General features: G+C 47.1%; 1 protein-coding gene across 1 annotated transcript; it reads right to left on the bottom strand.

The window, feature by feature from the left end:
• Nucleotides 1-3,193: 3,193 nt before the first annotated feature.
• Nucleotides 3,194-19,135, bottom strand: SCD (stearoyl-CoA desaturase). Its single transcript, XM_061403113.1, has 6 exons — nucleotides 18,229-19,135; nucleotides 17,433-17,715; nucleotides 13,435-13,565; nucleotides 11,766-11,971; nucleotides 9,954-10,186; nucleotides 3,194-7,265 (listed from the first exon to the last, which is right to left on the bottom strand). The coding sequence occupies exons 1-6, from the start codon at nucleotides 18,253-18,255 to the stop codon at nucleotides 7,066-7,068; spliced, it is 1,080 nt and encodes a 359-aa protein (XP_061259097.1). The 5' UTR covers nucleotides 18,256-19,135; the 3' UTR covers nucleotides 3,194-7,065.
• Nucleotides 19,136-19,201: the final 66 nt, after the last annotated feature.

The following is a 19,201-nucleotide window of genomic DNA, read 5'->3' as shown; positions in this document are numbered from 1 at the left end:
TGCCTGGCTATTGTAAATGTTATCGTGGCGTCTGCAGGTCTGGTGGACTTAGAACTCAGACTTCCAGCACCAAAAGGTTGTGGGATTTCTGTTGATGCTTGGCCTCAATCCCTCTAATATAGATCATGGTACATCTGTGAACTTGTCCAAGGAGTGGGGAGGCCTTACAAATAGCTGTGAAAAGAAGAGAAGCGAAAAGCAAAGGAGAAAAGGAAAGATATAAACATCTGAATGCAGAGTTCCAAAGAATAGCAAGAAGAGATAAGAAAGCCTTCTTCAGCGATCAATGCAAAGAAATAGAGGAAAACAACAGAATGGGAAAGACTAGGGATCTCTTCAAGAAAATCAGAGATATCAGAGGAACATTTCATGCAAAGATGGGCTCCATAAAGGACAGAAATGATATGGACCTAACAGAAGCAGAAGATATTAAGAAGAGATGGCAAGAATACACAGAAGAACTGTACAAAAAGGATCTTCAGGACCCAGATAATCACGATGGTGTGATCACTGACCTAGAGCCAGACATCCTGGAATGTGAAGTCAAGTGGGCCTTAGAAAGCATCACTATGAACAAAGCTAGTGGAGGTGATGGAATTCCAGTTGAGCTATTCCAAATCCTGAAAGATGATGCTGTGAAAGTGCTGCATTCAATATGCCAGCAAATTTGGAAAACTCAGCAGTGGCCACAGGACTGGAAAAGGTCAGTTTTCATTTCAATCCCAAAGAAAGGCAATGCCAAAGAATGCTCAAACTACCACACAATTGCACTCATCTCACATGCTAGTAAAGTAATGCTCAAAATTCTCCAAGCCAGGCTTCAGCAATATGTGAACCATGAACTTCCTGATGTTCAAGCTGGTTTTAGAAAAGGCAGAGGAACCAGAGATCAAATTGCCAACATCCGCTGGATCATGGAAAAAGCAAGAGAGTTCCAGAAAAGCATCTATTTCTGCTTTATTAACTATGCCAAAGCCTTTGACTGTGTGGAGCACAATAAACTGTGGGAAATTCTGAAAGAGATGGGAATACTAGACCACCTGATCTGCCTCTTGAGAAATTTGTATGCAGGTCAGGAAGCAACAGTTAGATCTGGACATGGAACAACAGACTGGTTCCAAATAGGAAAAGGAGTTCGTCAAGGCTGTATATTGTCACCCTGCTTATTTAACTTATATGCAGAGTACATCATGAGAAACGCTGGACTGGAAGAAACACAGGCTGGAATCAAGATTGCCGGGAGAAATATCAATAACCTCAGATATGCAGATGACACCACCCTTATGGCAGAAAGTGAAGAGGAACTCAAAAGCCTCTTGATGAAAGTGAAAGTGGAGAGTGAAAAAGTTGGCTTAAAGCTCAACATTCAGAAAACGAAGATCATGGCATCCGGTCCCATCACTTCATGGCAAATAGATGGGTAAACAGTGGAAACAGTGTCAGACTTTATTTTTCTGGGTTCCAAAATCACTGCAGATGGTGATTGCAGCCATGAAATTAAAAGACGCTTACTCCCTGGAAGGAAAGTTATGACCAACCTAGATAGCATATTCAAAAGCACAGACATTACTTTGCCAACAAAGGTTCGTCTAGTCAAGGCTATGGTTTTTCCTGTGGTCATGTACGGATGTGAGAGTTGAACTGTGAAGAAGGCTGAGTGCCGAAGAATTGATGCCTTTGAAGTGTGGTGTTGGAGAAGACTCTTGAGAGTCCCTTGGACTGCAAGGAGATCCAACCAGTCCATTCTGAAGGAGATCAGCCCTGGGATTTCTTTGGAAGGAATGATGCTAAAGCTGAAACTCCAGTACTTTGGCCACCTCATGCGAAGAGTTGACTCATTAGAAAAGACTCTGATGCTGGGGGGGATTGAGGGCAAGAGGAGAAGGGGACGACAGAGGATGAGATGGCTGGATGGCATCACTGACTCAATGGACGTGAGTCTGGGTGAACTCCAGGAGTTGGTGATGGACAGGGAGGCCTGGCGTGCTGCGATTCATGAGGTCGCAAAGAGTCGGACACGACTAAGCGACTGATCTGATCTGATCTGATCTGGTATCACAAATATATCATTCTAGGTAGGCTTTAGTTTATAGCAACTGCCATTTTTACATGTGGCTGGTGTCTCTGTCTCCAAGACAAAGGTAAGACTTGGAAGGAATAGGGCAATTATAGAGCAACAGGAAAAAATGTCCAACCCAAACCTTTCAAACAAAATAGAGGGAAAGGGGTGGAAAGCCAGATATTGATTAAGAAAGTGTACCATCAACTTATTAAGGTCTGGCAAGACCTCAATGAATATACACTTGATGTTGGATGCTCAGAATCAGAGAGAATCTTGCTTCTTGTCCAAGGTGAGGTTAACTTTACATTAAGAAGTGAGGGAGGTTGGTTCTGGTGAATGTTTAGAAGCCCAGCCATTGACCGGGTAGCTCCTGTTGGAAAATGAAGATCTCTCAAACCATAAAATGTCCTTCTTTTTTCCACTCAGATTCTCAGATAAGGTGGTGGTGGTGGTGGTTTAGTCACTAAGACATGTTCAACTCTTGTGACCCTATGGACTGTAGCCTGCCAGGCTACTCTGTCCATGGGATTTTTCAGGCAAGAATACTGGAGCGGGTTGCCATTTCCTTCTTCAGTCTCAGATAAGGCAGTAAAAGCTAAAAACCTTTTCCCCTAATGATCATGAAGCCCTTTCTATTCCAGGAATTTACAAGCTTTTCCTTGAATTTTTTTCCTGTCTTCCTGCTGCTGTTAATCAGCATTTTCAGGAAGCTTTATTCCCCTGAGGGACCACGTTTTTGTTTCCATTTCAGATGAATGACTTGGATGGCCCAACCTGGCTTGCCAGGTACAAAACTGCTTTCCAAAGCGTGTCTCCTGCTGCTCCCTTCCTCTCTGTTTTTCTATTTTGGGCTCCTGTGACCTTGGACACACAGGAGACCTGGTATTTCCCCAGACCCAAAGTGCTTGCTGGGTGTTAACATGTTTTATCTAATGGCAGCAGACTCCTGGATTCCTGCTGCCAAGGCTGAGTTTAACCTAAAGTTACCCCTAGAAGGGCAGGAGGGCAGGGCAGGTTACTGGGGTATGAGTCAACCATTGCAGTTTCTACTTCTTTTTCACTCTTAAAGGTATAGGAACAGGACATAAACAGGGTGGTGAAGAGACTGAATCACATCCAAAAAAGCTCAGACACAGGGCAATCAGATTCACTTTTATTATGAACAAACACAATCTCAGATCAGTACAACTAGCTTTGGAATTGATATTAATAGAAATTATTCCAAAATTATTCTTAGGTCACAAATAACTACTATCCCACATAAAAAGGGAAAAATCCCACCCAATTAAGGAAAAGGTATCCTGTGTATGTTTCCATGGCAATGAGTTTATGCATTCTCAGATTTTGTCTGGCTAGTTATCCACCCTTTATCTGATGCATTTATTCCATCTCTCAGAGAGAACCATATAGATTCCTGACGGCATCCAGGACACGTGGCTCGTGGTAGACACACTTCATGGTGGATACTGCTACTATAAAAATACTCAGAACTTAAGAGAATTCCAAGATGCTTTATAAAAAGCATTAGTCATGCCTCAAAACTGCCCTTTGAGGTAGGTCAGTATTATTATCCCATTTTAACAGAAGGAAAACTGAGGCACATTATAGTTAAATGACTTGCCCAGGGTCACATAGCAAGTCAGTGGCACAGTGGTAGGACAGGCCCTGGCCTTAACCACCCATATAACTTTGACATCGAGCTTTCTTGAACTTTTCATGATGACCCATTTGAGCTACACTTACAGAGAATACACTCAGGATACTAGCTAACCAGGAGGAAAAATTTCCATTTTAAATGCTACAACCATCCTTTAATCTAAAAAAAAAATAATAATAATAAATCAAATACATTCAAAATTCCTTCTACCCTCCATCAAATGTGGGCAATTAAGAAAAATAGCCCTAAGCAAAGTTTCCAAAATGAAGCCCAGAAAGGAATCCTGCAAACAGCTACACTGATCATTCTCTAGCCAGGCCCCCTTTTATACCAGCCACTTCTGCAGGCTCTGGGGTGCAAAGGGGCTCCAAAGAGGGAGCAGGGAGGGAGCAGAGCACGTTCAGAGGCAACACTGTTTAGAAAAGATGTAAGGCATCCAGATAAGTTGTCAGCATACCCACAAAGCAAGGACTGTTAGAAATTCAGACACCATCAGATCTGAGTTTTTGGGTCATTAATGCATCATTTGAATTTAGCTTTAGAACCTTAAAAACAGTATTCCTTACTCAGTAGACAACCCCCACCTACACAAGTACAAGTACCCTGGGCCCAAGGACACCATCCAGCCTTGTGTAGGGTCATGGTATAGATCAGATCCACGGAACACAATTAGAATAGAAAGATAAGTTGGTTTTGATCATCAGTTGTAAAGCATGCATCTGATGACCTGTGGAATTAAAACTACCCCACAGGCATTTCCAAGCGGTAGGCGCTTGGTCAGAGGATCTAATCTACAGTGATCTTCCATTAGATTTTTTTTTTTTCCTACTGAGAGGAACAACTCAAAAGACAAGGATGCCTTTAGTTTAGCCTAAGCTCTGTAGCCTCCATCTATCCAATTAATACAGGAAGAAATGTTCTCCTCCTTTCCATCCTTGGAGCTCAACAGTGGCAGAGCATTTGGTATTGTATATTTTCAACCTTTAAATAGAATAAAGCCAGGTTTCTGCCTAGACAACTGAGGTTACAGGGACAAAGGGACCCAAGGTTCTTCCAACACTCCTCTATACTATTGTCTGCCCTAGACTGTGTTGTGGGGAATGCTGGTTAGTTTGCTGAACAGAGACACTGTTCAGCAAAGTTCATGGCATCTCACATCCTAAGCCTCAGTCAAGGTCTTGCGGTACACCCTGGCTCCCTCCAGGGGGCTGGGGCCACCTTCTGAGTGAGGCACTTTGGAACCTGCCTTTGCTTCTTGTGCTTCCCAGTGAAGGCTAGGCCCCCCCTGCTTCTGCAAGCCTCGCACTGTCCGCTGGGAGCACTGACTCAGGGTAGGCAGCTTATCCAGTAAGCCGGGGGCATCCAGCATGCTCTCTGGTTCTGACCCAGACAGAGGAGACTAAAAACAAATCCTCTTTTGCTCCATGGCTGGCTCTGGCACAACATGAGCATTCGGCTTGGCCGTGCCTCATGAGTGCGAATGCCTGTGCCCAGGATGTTTCTAGCAGGCTTTGCCAGCCTTGTCTGGAGTCATCAGTGTGGTAAGGAGCACAAGGATATAGACGGAGACTCTGGAGGCCAAGTGAAAGTGGCAGCTTGCTCAACTTTGTAAAGAGAAACAGTGGTTCAGTGACCCTGACCATTCTGTCAGTAAGAGAGGGAACGACTTGGACCGCAGTAGCCATCACTGCCTCTGAATACACACAGAAGAGGCTTGCCTGTCCAGAAAAAGAAGGAAACGTCAAGGAGATAAAACCAGCAGGAGAAAGTGGACAAAGATGGCAGAGCCAAGAATTGATAGGGTAGTTGAGAGATTCCTACCCCATCCCCCAGCCAGTCCTGTATTTTCCGCTAGAAGGTAATAGAAGGAATGAGTGAAAGGGTTCAACACCGTGGGGAGAAGCCTTCTAATGCTTTCTCAATCCAAGGAGAAAGTGGAATTAATGAAATGAACCCAACATCTAACTTGTTTGTATAACCAGCTTCCATATCAGGACACCCAACAACTTACTCAGTAACCTTCTGAATCCCCCAGCAATGTGATCTCAGAGCCTTTCTTTTGTAACCCTATCTCTTAGGAACTGCCTACAGACCCTGCCCCTCAACCTCTCCATCTCCTGTCCAGCAGCGAGAGGAAAGGAGGCAACCTGGCTAATTCTTCCTCTTCTTCAAGCCCCCTCTCTTTCAGAGGGAAATACTCTAAGAGAATTACTTTAATATTCCAACCAAAGTACCCATGTATATATAGCTTTATGTTTGACCCAACTCTGGCTCCTAAAATTCTTTCTTTTTTGGGAGGCAGCTATGCTCACCACCATACCACCAATGTATCTCTTTTTGAAGTCTCAAAATGCTGTAGCCATCTTCTTACTATGAGGGGAGCTGACCAATATCCCCAAGATGGCAGAGTAGAAAGATGAAAGAATTTTGACAATTTCCTGAGCTGCTGGAATCAGCAATTCTGGAAATAACCAACCTCAAGATTTCTTGTTATCTAGAATAAGAAATCTTCCTGTTATGAAAGAAAGAAAACAATTCGTCTGCAGCAGAGACCACTTTTACCACAAACTAAATGCTTCTTCTTTATCCTAAGCCTAAAGTATATCAGGACATTGAGATTTGCTTTTGAGTTTTAGGACTGCCTTGCTCCACAGATATTTCCCAGAGTCAGGAGAGAAAAGGAGCAAACTGGGTGATGGGCAGACAGGGGTGTCTGATCACAGCAGGAGCTTCCTGCCTTGTTTCCCACTTCAACTCATCCTATTTATCAATCACACCATGCATGCTGACTCTCTCCCCTGACAATTTACCTGTTTTTTCAGTTTGGTGCCAAAATAAAGTTATTTTTCCATTTCATTTAGCAAAAGTCCGGGCTGAAGATCATCAAGGCCCTTCCCAGAAGATTCTGTCATATCTCTAGCTTGGGCCATCCACCTTAAAGCTCAGACAGCTCAAGGAAAGGGTCAGCCGGGGCAAAGACCACTAGTTTGAGACTACAGAAGGGTTGTCTAGGCTTTGGAAGCTGGAAACCCACCAATGACTGACCACCTGCTTGCCTGGGGGGCAATGAGGAGAAGGAAAAAGGAAGGTGACAGGGACAAAACAAAGGGAAAGATAATGGGAACAGAAGAGAAAGAAGATAGGAGAAGAAATAAGAACATGAGCTTAGCATCATAAAGGCAGAGTTGTTGGCTTTCAATTTAAAAAGAAAATTTTAAAGAATACTGTACTGTAATGGGTTAACGTCATCTTTAGCATCCTGGTAGCATTATTCAGTAGTTAATAAACAGAACATTAAACCTCTGCCCAGATGGCTTTTGGAAAAGGAACCCAAGGGACCACAAATTCAGCCACTCTTGTAGCTTTCCTCTCCAGTTCTTTTTATCCTGGCCAAGATGGCAGCCTTGGATACTTTCTTCCGGTCATAAGCCAGACCGATGGCAGCCATGCAATCAATGAAGAACGTGGTAAAGTTGATGTGCCAGCGGTACTCACTGGCTGAGTAGTCATAAGGAAAGGTGTGGTGGTAGTTGTGGAAGCCCTCACCTGGAACAAAAGCAGAGAAAAGTTAAGCAGCTATACTGTGGATTGCTGGATTCTTGATCTTGGCACTCTGGTTCCCTAGCAGAATGCCTCACACCTAGTAGAAACCTGTTGCTGTTGAATGAATGAATGCAGCTAGTCTTTTAAACTCTAAACCAAATAGATCCCCTCAGAGGCATCTTAAGAAATGACTGGGGAGAACCTGGTCACCATGGCTCTCTGGGAACCTTTGTGGGAGAAGGGCTGGCAGTTTCTCTGAGAAAATAAGATGATTTGAGAGAAACTGCTATCAGTAGGAATGGGGTTTAGACTAGAAAACCCCAGAGCCTCACTACATATTTGTATAAGACCCTAAAGGCTCTGTGCATATGTGCATGTGTTAGAGCGGACAGAGTCCAGAATGAAGAACTTTTACTGGGTTTCTTACAAAGATGAGCAAAGAAGCACACTTTCCCCCACCGCATGGGCACTCTCTCCAAGGGTTGAAGGTACCAAGAGAACTGGGCGACACAGTCAAAAGTCAGAAGAAAGGAGGCCTAGCCCAGGGGCCTAAGTTTCCTCGCCTCTACTGGTTCAGAGTGGACTGTTTTGGCTCCTAATTCTTTGAGCTTTCACCCTGGGGTGATGCTGATAAAACAGAAGCTCTCTGAGGGAATAAGAATCAAAAAGCTTAGGTATTCCTTCCAGCCTCTAAAATTCTGAAACGAGCAGTTCACTTTGCTGGACAGAGGAAAATCAAAGAAATTCTAGATTCAGAATAATTTCTGTAATGAGTCAAGCTGTGGAAACTCCATAGACAGAGTTCTCCAGTCCTAGGCAGGCTCTTCTTTGTGAACCACATTCAATAACAATACCCTTATGAGGCTGGGGTAAAGAATAGCTAATAAAAGAGTGTACTGAACCCTTTGAAGATGAAAGAGCCCCAGTACAGTAATAGTGACATTAATAACCAACAAGGAAGGAAGTCCTGTGACGGGAATAACACCATCCAGGGCACCATCTCAAGGTTTGTTCACAGTGTGGCTCATCAGTTTATTCAATGAGAACTGAGTAGGAGGGTAGGATAACCCCAAGGCTAAAGGTACTGATGGAAGATCGCTAATTTCCATAAATGACTTTGCAACTAGGCTCTGTCTAAGCACTAGCTAGGCCCACACTTATCAGATTTAAAACAATCAGACACACACACGGTGCCAAGAGAGGAAAGAAAGCGGAGGAAGGTTAGTGGGCAAAAGAAGGATGAGACTCTGTAACTGGAGCAGCAAGATAGAGCCAAGAGAGGCTCAAGCAGGGAGGTTAGCTCTGGCAGAGAGAAGATGAGCATGTGACTGGGGGTGGGGAGGTAATTCAAGAAGAACAAGATTAGAATGGCAGGCAAGCAGGGGAAACAGGCGACCAGAGAACAAAGGGTGAGGTGATAAATGGGGAGCAACAGGGATGAAGGAACGAATGGTAAGTGACGTACTGACAGCCACTCTGAATAGGGGAAGCTCACAACAGATCTGTTTGCAGTACAGGACTGATCTCATTCTAGAAACCTTCCATGACATTCACTGGTTTTCTATGAAAATAGCCTATAATGTGATTGATTTCAAACATGGTTCAGAGTAAGAACATGTAAACAGTACACGGTGTCTGGAAGGAGGGAAAGATGCATGAAAATTAAAAAGGAATGAAAAAGATGTCTTTAGTACAGAGAATAATAAAAAAGAAAAAGATGGTCAGGGTTGACAGTATAAAGGAAGGTTTTAAAGAGAACTGAGTGACGGCTAGGCCATGGCACATGTATATGTGTGGAGCAGGGAGGTTACCTATCTGTGCTGGATGACCAGAGGCCCTGATCACTGGAAGAGGCCATGGGGTCTGCCTAAGGAAACCTAATTCCAGGCCTTAGTCAAGGTCTATATTTAGCTGAAAAGAGTGACAGACCAAAAAAAAAGAAAAAGAAAATGGAGACAGATGGCAGAACCCTACTGTCTGGCTATTAGAACAGGAATGGTAGAAATAAATTCCTGAATAGTCAGCATTAGGTCAGTGAGTGATTGCTTTATGGTAGTTTCCTAAGTCACACTGTGGGGAGGGAGTGTTCCCAGCACAGCAGAGAAACAGAAGAGAGAAAAATAAAGGATAAGAGAAGAGAGTGGTAGGTGGTGATAAAGGGTCACCAACAGTTGCTTTGATGTCCTTCATACTGGCATCACCAGGTAGTAAGGCATGTAATACACTTCAAATATTGCCCCTCTGAATACAGGAAGGTGATAAAAGAGAAGCTTAGTGAGTTAAATGACAAGTATTTGTTCTGTATATCACAACTAAATGTAAAATACTAGGTTTTCTGGCCACCCAGATGACCCTACTCTTCTATTTATGCATTCCCTGCCCCAAGCAAGACTACCACCCAGATCAGAGATGACTGGGAAGAGAACAGCCCAAAGGGGTTCATCATACATAGCATTTGTGGCTTGCTCTTAAACCTGGAATTAAAGGCATTGTCATTTTTCACCCTTTTCTCTTTACATAGGACTTGTTGCTTAACGTTCAAGGGTTTTCTAATACTGTCCCTTAGTTTTATAGTGGAATGACATATGGAGAGGAGTCATAAAACAGGTAAATCTAGTTTTTCTGGCATGTAACCTAATACCCTAAGCAGCAGACCACTAGATGTGGTCTTGCTGTGGACTGCTGACTTACCCACAGCTCCCAGTGAAACCAGAATATTCTCTCGGGGGTTGATGGTCTTGTCATAAGGGCGGTATCCATACATATGGGCAGCACTATTCACCAGCCAGGTGACGTTGAGCCCAAGGGCATAACGGAATAAGGTGGCAAAAAACAGGCTGTTTTGAAACGTTTCATCCCACAGATACCACGGCACGAGTGTGGGCAGGATGAAGCACAACAACAGGACACCAGGTTTGTAGTACCTGCATTGAGAGATCACAGGCTCAGTGAGTGGAGAGGGGACGCTGAGACCTACCTGATTTTCCACTCTCACAGGGCGGGGCTGTCCCTTTCTACACTGAGAGCACAGTGTGGCAGGCAACAGAACAAGAGCGAATGGGCAAGGAAATTTTCTGAGAATACAGTGTTATTATCATACTTCTGAGATGAGGTAATGAGGGGTTAAATGACTTTTCTAGGGTCACACTACCAGGAAGTGATGGAGCAAGGACTGGAATGTTTCATCTCCTGACTCTAAATCCATTGCTCTCTTTTACTACTTCAGGGAAATAGACAGGGTCCAAATTACAGACTGAGTTCTCCTTCCCGGGTTTTTCTGTTCTGCCTTTGGGCTTCCTTTCTCTTTCAGCAGTGCTCTTCGCAGAATCTATGTTTAAGTCAATCTTTTATTTTTTTTTTGGCCACACCAGGTGGCACAAGGGGATCTTAGTTCCTGGACCAGAGATCCAACCTGTGCCTCGTGCACGTGTGGAGTCTTAACCACTGGACCACCAGGGAAGTCCCCAGGATTTTTGTTTAGTATGTTGCCTTCATCTCCTGCTAGCCAGGAATCTTTCTCATCCTTCCTCTTCTTCGCCCTCAGAGAGGCACCCCAAATGTCCTAGATGCCAGCAGATCTGTCCCTCTGGAGGCCCTGTTCCATTCTTCCTCCTCCCAAAGGTACAGCAAGCATCAACATTACCAGGGAACTGATTTCCTAGACACCTTCAGCAGTTAAGTCTGCTACTCTGGTATCATTAGTAAGCCCTGCTGCCTTCAACTCCTCTCCATTCCTACCACCACTTCCCTGCACAGAAACCCAAGACTTCCCCACCTCTTTAGTTCAATGCCTTCTCTCATCCACCCCAGAGGTACCGTTCTAAAGCACACCTCCAACCATGCCACCTTCTGGCTCAAAAACCTTGCCATGGTTTCCTATTGCTTGGGTTGAATTACACCTTGTCTGCTTGTAAGACTCCATAACAATGGCATCAGTCTCTGCTGCTAGTCTTTTTTCCTACCACACCCTGTATTTCAAGCAAAAGGACTCTGTTGCAGGAGTACGCTTCAGCTCTTTCTTTCTGTTTGCACTGTCCCCCCACCCACCTGCCCTGTGCCATCCATCAGTGGATTCCAAAGCTACTTTCTTCATAAGCCCTTCCCTGATGTTCCCCACTCTACAGTCTCCCTCCCTTTTGTGCCTCTCCTCGCTATGGAAAATATTTTGCCATGTATCATAGGTATTTGGACACTTGGCTTATCCTTCCACTCCCCAGTAAGCTATGAACTCCTTGAAGGTAAGGACTATGACACATTTGGCTTTGTATCCATGACCGTCCTAGGTCAACAAACATTTGTTGAATTTAATTGGCTTAGGTAGTTCAGAGAAAAAGAAACAACAGTCTATGGCTCTGGGCTCATGGGCTATTAAAAATTAGGGTTTTAAATTGTAATTTGAGATATAGAAACCAAGTAAATTTCTCAGCTCATGTTGACAAGTCCTAGGAGAAAAAAGGGGGTCCCCTAATGCCAGGTCCCCAGCTCCATCATCATGTCACTCACCTCCTCTGGAACATCACCAGCTTCTCGGCTCTTAGGTCGGATAAATTTAGCGTGGAACCCTTTTCTTTGACAGCTGGGTGTTTGCGCACAAGCAGCCAACCCACGTGAGAGAAGAAAAAGCCACGTCGGGAATTGTGGGGGTCGGCATCCGTTTCTGAAAACTTGTGGTGGGCACGGTGATCTCGGGACCATTCAAAAACGTCATTCTAGAGGAACAGAGAAGAGGAATGAAGGCCTGTGGAAAGACACCCTCTCAGGGGAATTCCAATTGCCAGGCGTCTTCCAGAGCCCACAGCTCTCAGCCCAACCTCACAAAATACCTAGGAGTTGGTGCTCCAAAGGAGAAGTCATGGAGTTGCCTCCTTTCCTTAAACTTGCTGCTGAAGCATAAGTGGAAAAGCAACTTCAAGTCTCAGGACCACATGAACAGGGCTGGCTGCTTCTCGAGGGTTATGTGGTGAGTGGAATGCAGGAAGATTGTACAGGGCTCAGAGTTTCATTAGGAGGGAACACTGCAATTCTTCAAGCAAGAAATGGGGTGTGGGGTGCCTAATCCCTGAGCGTGGGTAACAGGAGGCAGGCAACCTTGTGTCTTAGCATCCTGGTCAATGGATGAAGCTGTGGGCAGTTCCATTCTGATGCCTTGGCAAGAGATAACTCACACAACTTGAAAAAGCCAGACAGATAAATCACGATATGACCACATTCCCAAATGGCCTCTGGGACTCTTTCTATCCCATACAGTGCCAATCTCGCTTCCTTGTTTTGCCCCGTGGGTACAATATCAGGAGCCCTTGAGGCATTAAGGCATATGGCAGAGATGATTATGCAATCGTGGGATATTGCCATGGAGAAGGAGACTAACTGGGCTTCCTTGTGTTTTCCTCTTGTTCCAAGCTAGGCCCCTCACTACATGCTATCTTTTGCCCTTTGCTACTGCTTAATAACTATGAGTTCTCTTTCTCCAGTCCCCTTCATTCTATCTCTGCTAAAAACTTTCTGCTTCAACAAACCTTAACACTTGACTTAGGCAGCCTGGTAACCCATTAAAAGGACCACAATGTTGGTCTGCCTAAACCCTCAATGACACAATTTCCCCATCTGTGAAATGGGGATAACAATAATACCTACCTCCTACGACTGTTGTGAGGGTTTAATGAGGCAATCTATGTCAAGCGCTTAGAATAGTGCCAGACATATGGACAGCACTATAAAAGTGTTTGATCGTCTTACCTGAAAACAACAGAGTTTCAAAGAAGAATCTGTGAAACATTAACTTCAACCCCATTGTGATAGAGGGTTAGAAGACATCCACCCAGAGTTGTGAATGTTTTGTCCAATGTCTGCCCATGAAGCCAGGCTCAGCTCTTGCCTTATGCACTTATGAAAGACCACAACAGCCAGACTAGGTGATAACAGAGGTTCAAAAATGACCCTACACACTGACAGTATTTCCTCTTTATCTCCTACTTGCCTCTGCCAGTCACTCAGAAGTATCCTTATGTTTTATGGACTTCGGGACTGAACCGGAGCTTAACCACAAGGAGAGAGGAAAGTGAAGTGGCTGTCCAGGTGCTGTCCCTCTCCAGGCACTGATCGCCTCCATTCCGCCACCGGCTCATCGATCAAGAGTGAGGAGAAAAAGAGCTGAGCACAGCTGGCTTCTTACCTGGAACGCCATGGTGTTGCCAATGATCAGGAAGACCCGCAGAGGCAGCCGAGCTTTGTAGGTTCGGTGACTCCACAGGCGATGGGCCCCTGCTGTGATGCCCAGGGCACCCATCAGATAGTAGAATAACACTGCCAGGATAAGACAGGGCAGGCAGTCACGAACCTGGGAAAGCGTTTGCATGATGTTTTCCTCAGGCCAGAGTGTGTGTAGGCTCCCAGTGAGGATCTGCTTTCCCCTGAACTCCAGGTATACCTTGATCTCTTAGGCTCCTTTGATTTTAATCACTTGAAAAGTATCATCCTCTCTCATCATCTAACCTAGGAGCTGGAATAAGCTTAGGAGTCCCAGGGAACTTCAGAAAGGCAAGAGAGAGAAGAGGCCTCTTATCCCCCGGCCACTTGGCATTCTCAGTCATGAGGGATATTCTCCCAAGTCCCATCCCTTCTGACCTTCTGCTAACCTTCTTCAACAGTTTAAGGACCACAGACCACTACAGCAGTGCTTAAGACCCATGGGCAAGGGTGGTATTAAAATATTTAACAGACAGTAGAGTCTGGGTACTGACCCATTTGAGGGTTCCTGGGTTCTAGGGGACATTAAGGGGGCTCAGAACTATAACTATTTACCAAGTGGTCCAAAAACCTTTTAGCAGACAATGTGGCCACAGGAGGGGAAAATTCACCCTGCACATCAGTCATAGCTGCAGTGTCTTAAGCTTCGCCAAGGATTTTATGTTTTCTGATTCACTAGATATCTTGAAAGGGGTTTAATATCCCTCGCTTTGCGGCTGAAAAAACAAATGCTCAGCAAAGTTAAGTGTTTATCTGTAGTCACATGGCTAGGAAATGGAGCCATGTCTTGAAACTAGATTTTTGTCTCGACTAAGTGGTTTGTGTTCCAGAAGTCTGCCACAAGGATGTATACCATCCACCTCCCCAAGATATGCCCACGATTCTGTGGCATATGTCTTGCCAGATATGTCTTGCCTTTGCCATATCCCTCTGCTAGCGCATACTCCAGCTGGCAAGGCTAATTCTAGATAACGGCAGGACAGGCTCAAAGTTGCCCAACACTGTCATGCCTCACCTTCCTGGAGGTCTGCAGGTTCCAGGCGCCAAATAGAGTCTCTAACTGGGAGGTGGGTTGCTGGGCAACCCAACAGCCACCCACCTTCCTCTGCTCAATAGCTCTAGGGAGGCAGGGGCTGAGGCCTTGGTAGAGCAGTGACTATTGACAATGTTTCATTCCTAGGGAAGCGGCTAGAAACAATAGATTCTCAGTGGCCACTGAACTTAGTTGCAGTTGGAGACACTGTACATTGTAACAAATCGTTCTGTGTTCTCCAGCCACAGATACCAGTTTCCTAAACAAGCTCCCACCCAACCCATCTTCCTCTACCCTATCCAATTTCTCCTACAGAACAGGAGGAGAGCCATGGAGCCAGAGTCTGTCCCGGTGAGACTTCCTCTACTCATAGCCCTCTGGATGGGGTTGGGGCCCTAGGTGACTTGCTGGACCCCGGGCATGTGGTAATAGCCTTTCAGAGGCCGTATCTGTCTGCATCTACACCTGGATAGATGACAGTTGAGCCACAGCCCACCAGTCACCAAGGGTAAAGGAAAAGGTCTTTGGGCACAAAAGAAGAAGCACTCAGCTCAGAAGCAAAGAAGCTCCTAGGGTTGTTTCATGCCACAGAAGACCCTGGCAAGTTGACTCAGAAAAGTACCTAAGATCGCTGCATTAACAGAGGAATTGGAAAAAGCACTCAAACGCTCTGGTGCCTTTTTCTATCAGCACCTCTAAGCCTATCTACTAGAAGGCTTTGGGTCAGTTGGAAACTCATTCTCTATTATACTGGTGGTTAAGCAAAACCTCAGATTTAGTCCCAAGAAAGAGACTGGAGAAGTTTGCCCCATGGTCCCTCAGTGTAGCCAGAGATATCTCTTCAGCCCTTCCCTCAAGGCTGTTCTGAGACACCAAAACTGCTCAGTCATGAGAAATGCTGGAATCACAAGCATTTGCTAATTTAACACCATCCTTAGGGATAAAACAAGAAGAGGTAAAGCGAAGCTCCTGAACTCTGAGGACCCTCTGACCCTCCCCCTACCCCCCTTTTGTTCCTTAAGACAAGAGTTCTGATATCCCCACATCAAACCAGTCATTCCATCAGCTAAGCCATCCACCACAGCACCCAGGGACAGGATACAAAAGTCACCATCCAGTCTCCATGTGGCACATTTCTCTGTCCAAAGGCACAGCACACACCCATGGGCAGGGCACCTAAAAGGTAGTGGGCACAGCCCTGGTTTGCAGATAGCATTCTGCTCCCTGCGCCAGCAGCCGAGGGAAAGCAGTGAGCAGCAGCATCTGGTCAAGCTCAGGACTTTACGAGGCTTTCAGGGACTCTTGGGGATGGAAGGGGCTTGCAGGTGATCAAACACTTTCACCAAACACCTGGTGAAGACTTCTCTACTGGGGAGAAGGGGTGGAGAAAGGAGTCCAAAGTCTCCCTGGGGATTCCCTGTCCTGCTCCTGATTCCTCAATTTGAACTGAAATTCCAGAACTCAAGTTCTGCTGGGTTCTCAGAAGGACTAGAGAACAGATGTCCCCCTCCCCTCAAAAATAAGAGCCGTTCCTGGTCTGCAGATGAAACGATTTCATCGGTGCCTGGCTGGCCCCAGCAATTAAACACATGTAAAAAAGCACTATCTTTCTAATCTTAAAAAAAAGTACTATTGTCCCCAGTGTGTTCCTTGAAAAACTGAGAGAGGGGATCTACCCAGCTGCATTTCTGTCCATGGATTACCAAGAGGATTCCTCCCAAAAGCTCCACAGACCAGATTCACCACCTTTAGACCAAAGAGGTTCTGGAGGACTTGGCTGAAACTTGGCCCGCCAGCCCCTCTATGTAACTCCCCTCCAAGAGTGCAGCTGTCTGCAAGCACCCCACACCCAAGACTGCTCTGGAAGACCTACAGTTGCTTTCTGGAGGGGGAGTTCTGGCCTGCCCCTCTCAGAGAGTGCTGATGTGCCCCACCCTCCGATCCCTGGTCTTTAGGGTTCTCTGTTTTCCCCTTCCCAAGCCAGACTCATAGTGGCAGAGGTAGGAATGCCCGCAGAGCACATGTGCGTGTGCAGGCGGCAGGGCCCTGCTATCAGCCCAAGCCCATGGATTCCTGAAAGAGCTGAGCTAAGGGCAGGCAGGTCAGGGATACACTGGGGACTGTCCCCCTCACTGCAGCAGTCTGAAGGCCAGGGCTGCCCGGGCCTGGGAGAGAACGGCTGGAGCGGGATGGGTGTGGAATGGGACATGGAACACTTCTTGAACCTTATTTCATTCTAAGAACATTTTGTTGAGTGGCATGTACAGTCGAGACCTACATGGAGTCACAGATCAATCTGTGTAAACTAGGTTACACAGGAGGCTTCTTCATCTGTTTTGTAACCAAGGAGCCGGAAAGGGCCAAGGGTCAGGGCAAAATAAGTTTGTGCATGACCACCACTCTGTTCCCCTACTACTAACTCTCCTCCTGAGCCGTTGTTCTCATTACCCCATGACTAGACTCAGCTTAAGCCCTCTAAAGTCACTCATCTAGTCCAACGTCCCCATGCCTCCCAGGTAGGGACCTTGATTCTTTCTTGGCTGGCAGGGCTGGGACAAGCAGTCAAGCAAAAGAATTAAAACAGAAAACCTCTTTCAGAAAAAGCTGACTCTCTGGCATAGTTCTGCTCATTTCAAAACCTGAGGCCCATGGTCTCAGGGCTCCAGCCCCAACACCAAAATTAAAAGATCCCCCAGAGTGGACGCTCCTGCATCCCAACCCCCCTAGGCTCTGTTCCCAGGCCATCCAGCCTCTCAGGACACCAAAGAGAAATGGCTGGGAAAACCTCAGCCTGGAGGGGCTGGTGTTTGTACTCTATGTAAGATCTTACTTAACTAAAAGAGTGGAGAGAACCTGGGGTACTGGGTCAGGAGGACATGGGAACTTCTTACCCCAGAGATAGGTGTATATCTTGCAGGTGGGGATCAATGTGATCCCATATAGGGCTCCCAAGTGTAACAGAGACATGAGGATGATGTTTCTCCAAACATACTCAAGCTTGGGCTTTGGGCCCTCCTTATCCTGGTAAGTTGGGTCATAGATGTCATCTCTCATTTCAGGGCGGATGTCTTCTTCCAAGTATAGGGGAGTCTTCTCCAATTTGCCCCCTCCATTCTGCAGGACCCTGGAAGGAGGTGCTGTGATGGTGGTGGTGGTTGTGTAGGAGCTAGAGATCTGGAAGGGAGAGGAAGTGGAGGGTCAAGAGAGAGGAGAGGACACGTGGAGGTAGTAGGGACCGCTTCACTCCCTAGTCAAGCTGGGGGAAGGGCGGGGGATAGGCATAGACCCGGTCCCAATACCCAGGTTACCTGAGGGAAGGCGGAAGACAGGGAAGTGCCCAGGAACTATGCAGAGACTGGGGAGAGGAGGTGAAACCTCAAGGTGAAGGGGAGATAAGAAAGAGTGAAACACTCGCACCCCAACGAGCACACAAAGGAAAGCCCGCATACCTACATACAGAAGGCTACCGGCAGGACCAGGTTTCTCTTTAAAGTTTAAGAAACGAAAGTTGGAGATCTAAGTTTGCAAATTACAATCCCCATTCCCAACAAACTGAAGGCAGCACAACTCGCAAAAGACGGCTATGTTCTCCCGCGGTGATCTCAACTCTTCTCCAGTGAGTCGCCCAGAAGCCCCACCAGCACCCGCGAACCCGGGGTCTGGGGGCCATTACTCGGAAGCTCTCACCTCCTCTTGCAGCAAGTGGGCCGGCATCTGGGCTCTCAGACACTGGGATCACTTTCTCGGGGCTGAGACTGCGGAGCGGAGTTCGGGGCAGTCCAAACTGAGTGTAGACTAGTTCCTGAGCCTGCTTTTGCGTGGGGATCCGCAGCGCTGCGCTCGGGACCTTCCGCTGCACGGTGCGCGCTGGACCGGTGTCCGGACCCGACCTGCTGTGCTGGGGATTTAAAGGCTAGCGCTGGCAGGGGGTGACTGTGTCCCGTATTTCCTCAGACCTCTTTTATTCGTTGCCAACAAGGGGCAAAGTGCGCAGAGTTGGTTCACCGTGGGAGATCCGCATGGGCGGGAGAAGGGAGGAGACAGAGCGCCGAGGCGTGCTGGGGGCCGAAGAAGCAAGAACTGGATGCTGCAGACACACCGCGGCGTGGCCGCCGCAGCCCCTGCCTCTGCCCCTGCCCCTGGGGAAATGCTAATGGGCTTCTGTAGACTCTGGCGCGTCATTGGCCGAAGGGAATTTGGTGCCACCTCGTCCTGCCGTTGCCATTGGCTCGGCGCAATCTGCTGTTCCCTCTGCCGCGAGCTCCTCACTACCCCTCCCCTCCCTTTCTCCTCGGCTTCTCTTACATCGGCCGCTGGGCCTCTACCGGGCACCCTGCCGCCTCTGAGGCGCTGGGGGAGAGGGAGAGGACCCAGTCGGGGAGTGGCGCGGGGATGCGTGCCAGCCCAGGACTGGCCCCGGGCAATTCGCAAATGGATGAGCACTGGGGAAGTTTCCTGGGAAAGAGTGGGGAAACCACGAGGGCGACCACTCCACATAACTCCACCCCAGCCTTCCCGCTCGTCTAGACGCGTAGGAGGGGAGACGTGTCCTCAAACCCGGGCCCGGGGCCGCGCTCCCGGCCAAGCCCCGCCTCCCTCTGTGCCGAGCGCGCCGGGGATGCGGGGTAGGGGGCGGGGGACGGTTCGGTCCGCCGAGGAA

Source organism: Bos javanicus, chromosome 26, assembly GCF_032452875.1.
Source record: "Bos javanicus breed banteng chromosome 26, ARS-OSU_banteng_1.0, whole genome shotgun sequence".
Lineage (NCBI taxonomy): Eukaryota > Metazoa > Chordata > Mammalia > Artiodactyla > Bovidae > Bos > Bos javanicus.
This window is presented reverse-complemented; position numbering and strand designations above follow the sequence as displayed.

What these genes read in the sequence shown, in the direction of transcription:
- SCD (XM_061403113.1), bottom strand. Translation starts at nt 18,255, where the DNA reads ATGCCGGCCCACTTGCTGCAAGAGGAG. An exon ending in GATATACACCTATCTCTGGG is followed by an intron (nt 13,566 to 17,432) that starts GTAAGAAGTTCC and finishes TTATCCTGGCAG; the next exon opens with TGTTATTCTACTATCTGATG. An exon ending in GCAACACCATGGCGTTCCAG is followed by an intron (nt 11,972 to 13,434) that starts GTAAGAAGCCAG and finishes CTGTTCCTCTAG; the next exon opens with AATGACGTTTTTGAATGGTC.